This window comes from Scardinius erythrophthalmus (assembly GCF_964197995.2).
Source record: "Scardinius erythrophthalmus genome assembly, chromosome: 21".
Classification (NCBI taxonomy): domain Eukaryota; kingdom Metazoa; phylum Chordata; class Actinopteri; order Cypriniformes; family Leuciscidae; genus Scardinius; species Scardinius erythrophthalmus.
This window is the reverse complement of record NC_138241.1, coordinates 16,954,205-16,967,126: the sequence shown is the minus strand read 5'-3', so window position 1 is coordinate 16,967,126 and position 12,922 is coordinate 16,954,205. Positions and strand designations below refer to the sequence as shown.

General features: G+C 37.9%; 1 protein-coding gene across 1 annotated transcript; it reads right to left on the bottom strand.

Annotated features, from left to right (window-relative positions):
- Positions 1 to 334: 334 nt before the first annotated feature.
- Positions 335 to 12,015, bottom strand: memo1 (mediator of cell motility 1). Its single transcript, XM_081350972.1, has 9 exons — positions 11,660 to 12,015; positions 7,580 to 7,661; positions 7,427 to 7,495; positions 7,206 to 7,318; positions 6,692 to 6,803; positions 4,775 to 4,917; positions 3,002 to 3,078; positions 1,433 to 1,537; positions 335 to 1,167 (listed from the first exon to the last, which is right to left on the bottom strand). Exons 1-9 carry the CDS (start codon positions 11,718 to 11,720, stop codon positions 1,036 to 1,038), a joined length of 894 nt encoding a protein of 297 aa, XP_081207098.1. The 5' UTR covers positions 11,721 to 12,015; the 3' UTR covers positions 335 to 1,035.
- Between the last annotated feature and the right edge of the window lie 907 nt (positions 12,016 to 12,922).

Genomic DNA, 12,922 nt, shown 5'->3' with positions numbered 1-12,922 from the left:
TCAGAAAATTCCCTTCTGGCAGTTCCTTGTACGGGTGTGCATCACTAACTACTAGTCAGCTGTTAAACATGGCTGCTAACTTGCATGAGATAATAAAACTGTTTAAGAATAACCCCAAAAATAGCATTTAAAAGCTTCAGGGTTGATGGGAAAGCATGGCTACTTTGAGGCAGTCTGAAACTGAACCAGCATTAAATCAAAAATGTACTGCACTTCTGTATACTTCATATACTACTAAATGTTTCCACACAGTTTGAGATTATATATCAAACACAGTAAAACTAGAAAACTAAATAATGGTAAATCACAAAGGAAAAATAAACAGAACAAAATATAAGAATCAGAAAAAAAAAGACTTTAATTTGACTACAATAAAGATTAAATGAAAGAAAAACTTTTTTTTTTTTTTGGTATAACCAGTACAGTGGAGGGTTAGTGGGTATTGTGTAGCCCTTTAAAAACTACAACAGGACCAATGCAATTCTCAGGGTGTACATGGGCATGTTGCAGTCTTGTCAACTTCCTTTTTCAAATTATTTATCATTTGGTGAGATGTCATTTATCAGACTTGCAAAAAGAGTGAAATGTCGATGGTTTTATTTCTTTTACTTTATTTAAACTTTAAGTGTGTCTTGCTTTTAAATTACACGTTGGATACCTAAAGTCCTCGGAGGGAGGGTCAAAAGCCGATTCTGCCTCATTAAGACCCCCAACAAACAACAACAACAAAACCAACCAAACATCTGACCTTGCAACACCCAAAAAAACTGCGGCTGAACTTCAAGCTATAGCATCATCCGGGTTGCCTCACGTGGAAAACAGGGTACAGGGAAAGCTGTAGGAAGAGGAGGTTAGTATCTAACGTTACATCTGGATTCGGGGTGTGTGTGTGTGAGGATTCCCATCTGGGACAAGCTTTGCATGTCCTTCCTATAAGAAGAGGTGGGAAGGGATGGGGATAGGTGGTCAGGAACAGGGCAGGTGGGAAGGGATGGGGTCTTCTAGGAGGCTCCGTGGCTCCTTGGAGAGTTCACCTCAATGAACGATGAGAGCTCCAGCAGCGTAACTCACTGAGCTGTCGGACCAGCTTCGGCACTGGCTCGACTGCGCATAGTTTAGGAAAGAGAAGTTCATGTCTATGCCGTTCTTTTTCAGTTCCGCCACGGCCTGGTGGAGCGAGGAGAATCATTGGAGAGTTAACGGTAATCTTAAAAGCTTCATGATGAAAGACTAGAAAGCTGACAAGACATTAGTTGGAGGGGGAAAAAGACATTAATAAAAGCTCTGCGACTGTTAAGTGCTAGACTAATTACCATGCTTACGGACTAGCCATTATTCACGTTATCCTGCTTCTGCTTTATTGAGTCATCAATGGTTTGCTAAATAAAATGTCCCTGGGGAAATTCATATGAATCATTCATTAGGTACTTACATTAAGAAGAACGCCGATGGGATGGCGACCACAAATAGTATTATGATATTTCTTCAAATAATTGCTAAAGGAGATGGGGTCCAATTGTTCTATAATTCCCATTCCCTAAAAAAAGAAATGAATATGGATATATTTTACTGACATCAACAAAACATTCTCATTACTGAGATTAATAATGTGATTTTATTTCTGAATTAGACATTTGCTGTTGTTTAATTGTACAACACAAAATCATGATAGAAAATATTCAACTTTCAAAAAGCAAGATGAATTTTAATTAAAAGTAATTAATGGATATTTCCTCAAAGGAGCTCCAGATCAAACGAGATCTTTGTATAGGACATGACCCTACCGAGGCAAAAGTACTTTGCCCAGTTGGCAGGCCTTTAATGAGGTTTGGGTTGCTAAGAACATCTGCTATTTGACACACTGTCATGGCTGGAAAGTATTAAAGTCAGTCTTTGAATCACAGACTTCAATGCCAAAGTAACCATAACAATGACTCTGTAGCTTGGAGAACAATTTTCTGGTACCAGCAATAGGATTAGCACATTGTGTATCCCAAAGCAGAATAGGCCACTTGCATGTAAACCTCATATGTCAGACATTAAAGGCACAATATGTAACTTTTTTGCTTTAAAAATAGCAAAAATCACTATATCTATGTTATATATTTTTTTTAGTTGTGTACTTACATTATCCCGACTGCTTCCAACAACTTTCAAACCAGGAGAAATTTGTAATTTAATTCGAAGACACGTCCCGTTTCTTTATTTCCGTTTTGTCGCCGTCAATGGCGTCATATCCGCGTTGTCCCTGGTTTCCGCTCGTACTGCCATAGTAACCAGAGCCCTTTGATAGTAACCAAGGCGACAGACGTGGACAACTGTGTAGTTCGTAATGTCTATCTGCACGCTGTTGTTGTTTCGTTCAAACATTATGGACCATGGCAAGCAGACTTTGGATAAAAAAGGAGAACTAAAACGAGAATCAATATCAGCGTGGCGTTTTCGAGATGCCGTGAGCTCCACGTCCGAGACTTTGACCACTCCTACATGTACTTTATTAAACAGGTGAGCACATGTACATAAAACTAATCAATGTTATATAGTTCAACAATAAAAAAATTATAGAATATGATCTGTATGTTATTCTAATGTTAGAATCTAGCTTACTGCTAGTCTCATACAGACAAACTAACACATTCATTTCAAATGCAGTTTAGTGTGATAGTGTAATGTTAGACCAAGTGAAACAGCGCTGCGTTACCTCACAAGTTTAATTTGTCTAATAAATTGACCTGTGAGTTGTAATTCTGCACTTGCATGTCCATATTCCTTTTATATCCGCGGGACTCACGTCGCGTGTGGAGCTGATAGCTGTCTCTTAGCAATCCCGAACTGCTTCATATCACAGTCATGATAAAAACATTGATGTATTTACTCATCCATAAACATTATTAAATCGGCTACGCCTTTGTTATTGTAAAGAGGTTAGCGACCCCTAGCGGCGAAAAATTCCATACTGTACGTTTAAGTGGGGTACCAAAAGGAAAGGGCATAGGTTTACCATTTTGTCAAGGTGCTCGATAGATCTGTAGATCTCCCCTTGACTTTCATCGTAGTAGGTGTAACGGAAACGTTGACCTGCAGAATAGACGAAAAGAGTTCAAATGAATCATTTAACCAAAGGAGGCACCAAAAAAATCTCCATCTGGAATATTTGTACGAATTCCTACCTATGTAGAGCATTTCAAAACACTCACTTAAGTTACAAGGTTTATTTCCGTTTGGATGCTGCCAAGTCTATGTAGGAAGCAGGCAGCTTGTGTTTCTGGCAAGTCCAGCACATTGACGGAGAATGAGAGTCTGTGCTCCCGAGGTGAGTGAGAAATGAAAGCTTGCATACTGTACCTTCCTCAACAGATTACATACTGCTTTTGTTATCATTAATTTGAGCGACACTTGATTTAGGGCGGTTTGCTATACCAAACTAATATCATGACTTCACTCTCCACTTTTAGGATTACTGTAATATATATATATATATATATATATATATATATATATATATATATATATATATATATATATACACATTTTTAAATTAATAAATACATTATATGTAATAGTTGACAATTGTATAAAGTTTGTTTTAAGTGCTGCTTTTCGTATTATATGCATAAATATGCACATGTTACTGTTACATGCATGTTGCATACAACAAAATTGGTGTGTTTTTCACAAACAATATTGGGTCACACTTTAGATTAGGGTCTAATTCTCACTATTAACTACATATTAACTATGACTTTTGCCTCAAACTCCTAATTACCGCTTATTAATAGTTAGGAAGGTAGTTGTTGAGTTTAGGTATTGTGTAGGATTAAGGGATGTAGAATCTGGTCATGGAGGATAAGGCATTAATGTGCTTTATAAGTACTAATAAACAGCCAATATCCTAGTAATATGCATGCTAATAACCAACTAGTTAAAGGGATAGTTCACTTTGAAATAACATTTTGGTATGTTTTAGCTTACCTCAAGGGCATCCAAGATGTAGGTGTCTTTTTTTCCGCAGTAGTTTCAATTTTGATATTTTTAGGTCAAATCGTTCTTGTCTGTCAGTCGTATAATGCAGGTCTATGGTCACGGTCTCAAAGAGCATGCACAGAGTCCAAATTAAAACAATTCCCCATCGTCCAAATTAAACAATTCCCCATCGCAAGTACACATTGATGGCCTAAGACACGAAACGAGCGGTTTGTGTGAGAAAACGAACAGTATTTATATCGTTTTTACCTCTTATACACAGCCACGTCCAAGTGATCTGAGGGCGCGCGCGCATTCTGGTGTGTGACATGTACGCAGACTGGTGCATAGAAATATACACTAGATGTCGCCTTAAAGACATCCGTTCCAATGAACTGCTGTAGACAAGGCGACAATTGTATATCTCTATGCACCAGTCTGCGTACATGTCACACAGCAGGATGCGCGCACGCCCTCAGATCACTTGGACGTGGCTGTGTATAAGAGGTAAAAACGATAGTTCAACGAAGTGAACTATCCCTTTAATAGTGAGAATTGGACCCTAAACTGAAGTGTTACCAAAAATTGGTACACGCAAACGAGAACTAGTCAGTTGAGTCAGTTGAATAATCAATAACAGATCCAATGCGCTGACCTGTGCCAGAACTAAATGACTAGTCGGTGCAAACCCTAGTAGATTTACAGCTGAAAAGATGTCAGCAGCACATCTCATTTCAACTAACAGGAAATTCTTCACAGATTACTGACTGTAATTTATTGACGTTTTTTGACAGTGTGAGTGGACACAAACCCCAGTGGCAAAAGTCAGAGGAGATGATGAAGAGATTGGAGGGGTCAGCCAGGTATTTGCTTAGCAGCTTGCCATATTCCTGCTCTTTAGATTCACTCAGAGCTCCCACCAGCACAGGAACGATGCTGAATTCATCTTTATGGCTGTTTATGAGAAACAAAGCACAGCAGATAATCATTTGTCCCATTTGTCAAGTCCCAGATGGAGATTTGACATTTGCATGTTTATTAAAATTCAAATTATTAGCATCATTCATTAAAACAGTGGCCATGCCAAATAAATAGCTCAGCAAAGGTTTTCAGTACCCCAAATTTCTAAGGTGAGAGTATAATGTGGAGGAATTTTTTTTTTTACATATTACAGTTGCTCAGCAACTAATTGTGCTGCTTGGAAAAAAATACCCAAATGTCTAATCAAACTAATTGAGGGGATGTTAACGTTCCTATGCCCACATACTGTCATGTTTTAATGGCATAACAGAAGTGGCTGGTGGCTTCTGCATTAATAAAAAAAAAAAAAAAAAAAAAAAAAAAAAACGTTTTAAAAAATAACAGAACATCCATCACTGCAAACTAATTAGGAGGCACAGCACTAGGTAAACAGATCCTGACAACATAATTAGTGGATCTGGCAGAGATGAATGAGCGTTAGAGTGGGACTATGGGTCAATAATGCTGCTCATGGCTTCTGCATAGAGATGAGGTGAAACTTTGATAGATTCTTGCCAATGTAAAAACCAGGTACATTGAGGAAACCACAGAAAACTATATCAAATATCACGCATTTGCTAGAACGCAACATTGACACAATGTTAAAAAGCAAAGGGTGAGACTTGTGTAATTTTATAAAAACGATGATGATGTTAAATATGTTAATATGTCCAGTAACACTAATATTCTTGGTTCCTTCAAAGAAATCACTTACATTTTAGATTTTTATCCAGACAAAAGTTACGGTAACACTTTAGTTTAGGGTCCAATTCTCACTATGCTTATTATCATGCATATTACTAGGATATTGGCAGTTTATTAGTACTTATAAATCACAAATGAATGCCTTATTCTGCATGACCATATTCTACATCTCTTAATCTTACCCAATACCTAAACTTAACAACTACCTTACTAACTATTAATAAGCATTAATTAGGAGTTTATTGAGGCAAAAGGTTTAGTTAATAGTGAGTATTGGACCCTAATCTAAAATGTGACCCAAGTTATATACACTACTAAAAAGTGTAAAGCGTTCATGACACGAGAAATCAAATATTCTTTGATCGTTTGACATATAAGACGAGGTCTTTGTACCATTAAAGCATCCTGCAGGTTTTTTATAATTTAAAACATCATCCTCATTATAAAAAAAAAAAAAGAATTTATGTAATCAAGCTCCAAAGACGATATACATTTGCATATGACTGCCTCTATAGCAAGACAACAGTGAATAGTTATAAATCATCGCATCATAGGTCCCGCCCACTGGCTGGCATTCAGTCACTTAAAATTAGCATGAAATGGAAGTTGCGATTGTCTTTTTTTTGCCTATTGTTAGGTATATCTGAGTGAAACAACTTCTGTAAAAAATGTAGGGCAAACAATAAATAAATACATAAATAAATTCAAATGTATCTTCGCAGAATCTGATGTATTCAAGGGATAGTTCATGTTGTTCCAAGCCTATATGACTGACTGTCTTCAGTGGAACACAAAAGAAGATATTTTGAAAAATGTTTCCACTGCTTTTATCCATATATTAAAGTCAATAGGTTTCAAAACAACACACTGAAACATCAGTGACTTTGTGTTCCACAGAAGAAAGAAATGCATACAGGGTGACTAAATGATGACATAATTTTCTGTTTTGGATGAACTGTTCCTTTAACGGTCCAGATGAAGATGTTCATTGTCTGGTCGTTACCTCTCCATGGCTTTAGCGGTATAAGGCAGGTGCATCTCAATGCTGTGTTCATCTTCGTCTGTCTGCAGACTCATCCTCTCAAACATGCCCGTTTTCCACAGATCACCGTAAACTGCGTGAGAGAGAAACGGGGGGATTTAAAGCCCTTGTGTTTTCACTTATAGGCTTTCATTGATGAGTTACAAACAGAACAGGTACTTTATGATAATTACACAAACCCTCATTAACATGAACACCAGGAAATAAAAAGATTATCCCTCATATTTCTATGTTGCACATTCGTCATGGTTATAGTCAAAGACAACAGCTAGAAAACTATTGCGTAATAACAAATATAGTCATTTACAAGTTGAAAATGTTGCAATCACTTCTGCAAAGCTCAGTTTGAGAGCAAATGAGCCGGAAGTAAAAACAATCTGGGTGAACACCTTTCTGTGCATTCTAATTCAATCCGTTTTAATCCTCCCAAGGTTTCTGTTTTGAGACTGGGCAGGGAGGAAATGAGATTCCTTACCCTTCTGGTCGATCCTCAGGTCATACAGTGGCGTTCTGTAGACCTCGGCGGGGGAGAGGGCACAGCGAGACAGCGGCACATGGTGAGAGGGGCCGAGAATGAACACCCTCCGACTGATGAATAAGAGAGTGCTGCGGTTACCTCTCTCCCCACGGCAAACTCAACATTACGGCTACTTCCAGAGAATTTAAGGAAGCTCTGATGACAGGAGGGACACTTACGTGATTGAGGGGTCCACCTGCTTGTAGGCGTGAGCAGCACACGCGCCGCAGTAGGTGTAGCCGGCGTGCCTGCAAAACACAGTTGTTTAGGAATGCAAAAACACAACGAAAACTGAAGCAAAAAAGATGTCTGTCTGGTTTGACTCCACATACGGTGCTATTATGGCTCTAGCTGGACCCACTGTAGATTGTGCTTGAGATAACCAGCCCTCGAGTTGTGCGTTAAGCTGGGATCCTAAACGCAAAGATAGAAGAAAACCTTATTAGCAAATATGAGAGATACAGACATAATTTGACAGCAAGGATGTAGTTTGTACGGTACCATTCTCACTATGTAGAAATATTTTTATTCAATCAACAGAAGTATTACAAGTCTCCCTTTACAATCTACAACATAAAATGTAAGGGTGAAACCCACAAAATCTGTCAAGACAATGTTCAAGATCTTGTAGATCTTAGCACCTTATTAGCTGGGAGAGCGCGGTGAGTGCTTTCATTGGACCACAATATTTCAAGGCATTAAGAAAATTAAGCCTATTTAGGAAAATCGTGATTTTTTTAATGCATTGTATTCATGACAAATATTGTGTAGAATAAGTTGATCAAGTAGAAATAAAAAGAATAAATAAAAACAGCAGTATAAAAATCCGCTTGATTGTCATTAAGCATATTTTCATCCCTAATTTCCATTGGCGTAATACAAAAAAAAAAGAAAAAAAAAATCCAATTACTGCAATGCAGTAAAAAATGTATATTATTTAATATTCATTCATCATAGTATCACCTCAGTACCACGACATGCTAAACAATTTTATAATAAAGCATTCACCTGTGGATTCCTCCTCTACTTCAATCCTTCAAACAAAAATGAATCAATAGCTAAAATTGCTGTCCTGAATGTTGATTTCAGCAATATTTCAGTCTCAGACAGTGCCATTGTCCCAATTCTAATGAAATTCGTATCAGAGTCTGACAGGACAAGATAACAGTTATGAGAACCAGTGAACAGATGAACTTCAGCTGATTCTGTGAAAGGCATAGCAACAATACAACCAAATTGGTCAAATTTTAACAGTTGTTGTTAATCAAATCTCTAAACTGTAATGAATCATAATATTATCACGAATGATATTCCCAAGCGCATCTGTATATAGATGAAAGTGCAAATGTATTTATTTTAGTGTTGAACCGATATGGATTTTAATGGCTGATGAGGACACTAATATCTACAGTGCTGTTTTTATACAATGTAATGATTTAGGTACATTTTAGGTAATATAATCTGACTACTTTTTGATTACTTTCAGATTACTTTTGACCTAACTCGTTTAACACATTGAACTGAATAGGATAATATTGTACCATATTGATATAAAAATACAAAGAGACAAATATATTCTTTATCATTTTTTTTTTCAACATAAAGTGCATTAAACATTATGTCAGGTTTTATAAATCATAAAAAATGTCAAATTAAAATAATTTAAAAATAATGAAAATTACAATAAAAAGGTGTTTTAAAGACAAATGCCTTCCAAAGACATAGTAATACAGTGTTAATGACTTACTGAGTGATAATTCAAATAATAATTCATGTTTTCATCAGGAGTTCGATATGCAATGTTACAATGTTGAGAAAACTCCTTAAAAGTGAAATGATTTCTGTAAATCCAGCAGTCAAATGCTTTGTGGCCTTTCAATTTGCCATGTCTGTGTGTGTAATTTCACAAAACTAGGAGACTTTTTGAATGTATATAAGCGATATGCTTTTTTTATATAAAAAAATGTAAAACATGAAATAGAAGAATTGGGGAGAATCACTAAATTATGAATGATTTACTGCCATTATGTGAATATGTAATCAATAAAAAAAAGCAACTGTAGGCTGATTGTGAGTATTTTAAAAAGTAATATAATCTAATTTCAAGTACTTTTTCCAAGTACTATTTTTGAAATCTAATTGTGTAACCTAGATTAAATGTAATCAGTTACTACCCAGCAGAGAGGGAGAGAGAGAGGGAGAGGGAGAGGGAGAGGGAGAGGGAGAGGGGGAGAGAGAGAGAGAGAGAGAGAGAGAGAGAGAGAGAGAGAGAGAGAGAGAGAGAGAGAGAGAGAGAGAGAGAGAGAGAGAGAGAGAGAGAGAGAGAGAGAGAGAGAGAGAGAGAGAGATTCATTCATTGACAACATTGTCTGTACATTCTGAAACTGTCACCTTCCTGTTATTGGCCAGTCGGGCACAGTTATGATCTAAAATCTGTAACCGAAGACATAATAATCTAAGGATGTTTATGGTCGTGTGTGCCACAGTAAACCTCTGTATCTGGGAAACCATCAACAAAACATAAGGACTCACTAGACTGTTTTAAATAACTTACATTAGATATTATTTGCAGGAAATAGACCTTGTAGAATACACATGCATAAGACTTGTTGTTGTTTTACAAAACAATATCTCTAAATATGTTGGCAGCTTGCAGAACACAGGTCATAATGTAAAGGCCAGCCGTCTTCTGTACAGTATAAATATATGTGATCTTGTGTGTGTGTGTGTGTGTGTGTGTGTGTGTGTGTGTGTGTGTGTGTGTGTGTGTGTGTGTGTGTGTGTGTGTGTGTGTGTGTGTGTGTGTGTGTGTGTGTGTGTGTGTGTGTGTGTGTGTGTGTGTGTGTGTGTGTGTGTGTGTGTGTGTGTGTGTGTGTGTGTGTGTGTGTGTGTGTGTGTGTGTGTGTGTGTGTGTGTGTGTGTGTGTGTGTGTGTGTGTGTGTGTGTGTGTGTGTGTGTGTGTGTGTGTGTGTGTGTGTGTGTGTGTGTGTGTGTGTGTGTGTGTGTGTGTGTGTGTGTGTGTGTGTGTGTGTGTGTGTGTGTGTGTGTGTGTGTGTGTGTGTGTGTGTGTGTGTGTGTGTGTGTGTGTGTGTGTGTGTGTGTGTGTGTGTGTGTGTGTGTGTGTGTGTGTGTGTGTGTGTGTGTGTGTGTGTGTGTGTGTGTGTGTGTGTGTGTGTGTGTGTGTGTGTGTGTGTGTGTGTGTGTGTGTGTGTGTGTGTGTGTGTGTGTGTGTGTGTGTGTGTGTGTGTGTGTGTGTGTGTGTGTGTGTGTGTGTGTGTGTGTGTGTAGCACTGGGCTTTTGTCATGCATCCTTTGTTACTGCATGAGAGAGAGAAAAAACACCATCGGCCATCTAAAGACTTTCATGTGCTGACTGTGCTCACTGTATTTGCTGGAATGGAACTGAGCAACTAAATGCTGACCGATATAACAATAAACAGTATTACCTGACATCAGTATTAATGAAACATAGGGTTTGATTTTCCATAAAAACATAGCTGTCATGTACAGCTGTTATATGAACTTCATCAAATAGCTTTAGCCGTTAGCAGGGTCAATCCAGCCGTCGCGGCAGTTTATCTATCTGGATTTACTGATCCGGCAAAGTAGGGCTGGGTAAAGTTAGTGTGGATGCTATATTAATCTGTGGTGTTAGTTCGTGTAGTTGGTGTGTATTAGAGGAGATTCACACACACACACACACACACACACACAGGCTATAAGCTAACCCGCTAACTGCTGGCCTGTTTTTGTTCTCAGCTGCTGATATACACAGAGAAGCTACACACAATAGAGACACAAAAATACACAACAGGCAAATACGAGAGAAACACAAGAGTCTGGTCGATTTAAATATTGGCCCATGAATTTAAATGCAAGTGGTTTTAGTTTACTCCCTGAAAAAAAGAAATAATTACTCAAAATGATTTCTAACATATAAACTAATTCATGAAATGGCCATTTAAATGCTAAGGCAAAGTAAATGCCGCACTTTTGTTAACAGAATTAGAATAATTGGGATGCAGAATTTTATAGTATATTTTAACTAAATTAAGCTGACATGTTTTAGTTTGCATTTAAAACAAAGCCAGTTCGTTTTTTAAAAGGATGTCAGCTCAGGGAAAAAAGGAAAAAAGGTATAAATGTAAAGAAACGCGCTCTGTGGTCATTAAACCATTTTAATCTCGGCTATTTAATAATTCCCAGCTGATCGCACAGGCTGTGTCAGAAAACGTAGTGAGCTGCCTATGTAGGCAGCATTTTTGGCTATCATATGAGCGTGCTGAACATCCCAGTTACGCTGTCTAGGTAGGCAGCCCACCAGGTTTTGAGACACCGCCAGACATACACATACATTGGTGTTAAGCAGGACACCGGACCTCAGGCCCGGGCCGCTGTCGCTCTGGCTCTACCTGAGGCCGTGTACCAGCTGCCGGCGTGGCTCGCTTCTCTGCACACCATCCGGTTCGACATCTTGGTGCCCGCGCCGCCTATCTTGGTCCAATAAAACCTCGTCGGTGGGGGGAAGAATGAACTAAAAACACTAGGAAAATATGCTAGCCCAAAAAGTATCTGCCTGTGCTGAAGCTGCGTGCCCAAAGAAGGAGTAACTTATTTTATATCTTGATATAAATGTGGTACATATGAGTGACAATACACAAAAATATATAAAGAGGTTGATAGTCTAGCTGTGAAGAACAAAGATCCAACCAGTTCATCCGCTCGCTGCCAAGTTTGTCTATGTTATCCGGATGGGCTGGTTTGGCCCATGTCGGCTTCCGTTCCGTCAGAAAAACTGGGCGGGGAGAGTTGATTGACTGACTAAAGCAATAGACTGATTGGTCGATGGCGATTAAAGGCGTGTCCAAGAGGACGCATATGTAGATAAAGCTTTGATTATTGGATAGCTCAGTGTGTTCGGCTGAGACTCATTGGCGGAAAACCTATGTGGGCGTGGACTCGCAGACGTTTTGTTGCTAAAACACCATTCAGCATTTGTAACGTTCAAATAGGATTAAATACATTTTGTGCTGAAGAAATGTGCTTTTGTTTTTTACGTGAAACGCCAGAAGAGTCATAGAATATGTCATTTGTTTTATGGTTGTCAAATTGTACTAAAAAATTGGAAAAATGTAATATCTCTTTTGTATAACTTTATGAAAGACGGCGTTTGTTATTGTGAATAATGATAAAAGTATTGACAACATGCTAACATGTATAATTTTTTTTCACAAATGTGGATTGTCTAAATGTATCCCATTTTATAAAGGTTTTTCAGTGAGTTTAGATTAAGATATAGAAATACAATAACCTAACCAGCCAAATTCCATGTTTTATATATTATTTTACAAAAAATAGCCTGTTAATCTTTGACGTTTTCTTACTATTCATGTTTTCTTTTTGCTTTCATTTATTATTGTTCTTTATAACTTAATTTCAATGTGCATTGACTTGACTGACTGACTGACTGACTGCAGTTTTACCACCAGAGGGCACTATTGCATAGAAGATTAATACTGTTTTCCAACTCTACGGTTTCCAATAAGTTTGTGTTAGTTTGGGCCGTTTGTGTAAAATCAGAGGCTACAGATCTGCTGCGCGACAAATAATACGGATGTATCCAAGAATGATCAATCAGTCAACTCCTCAGTTATTCTTCTTCATATTAGACTTTA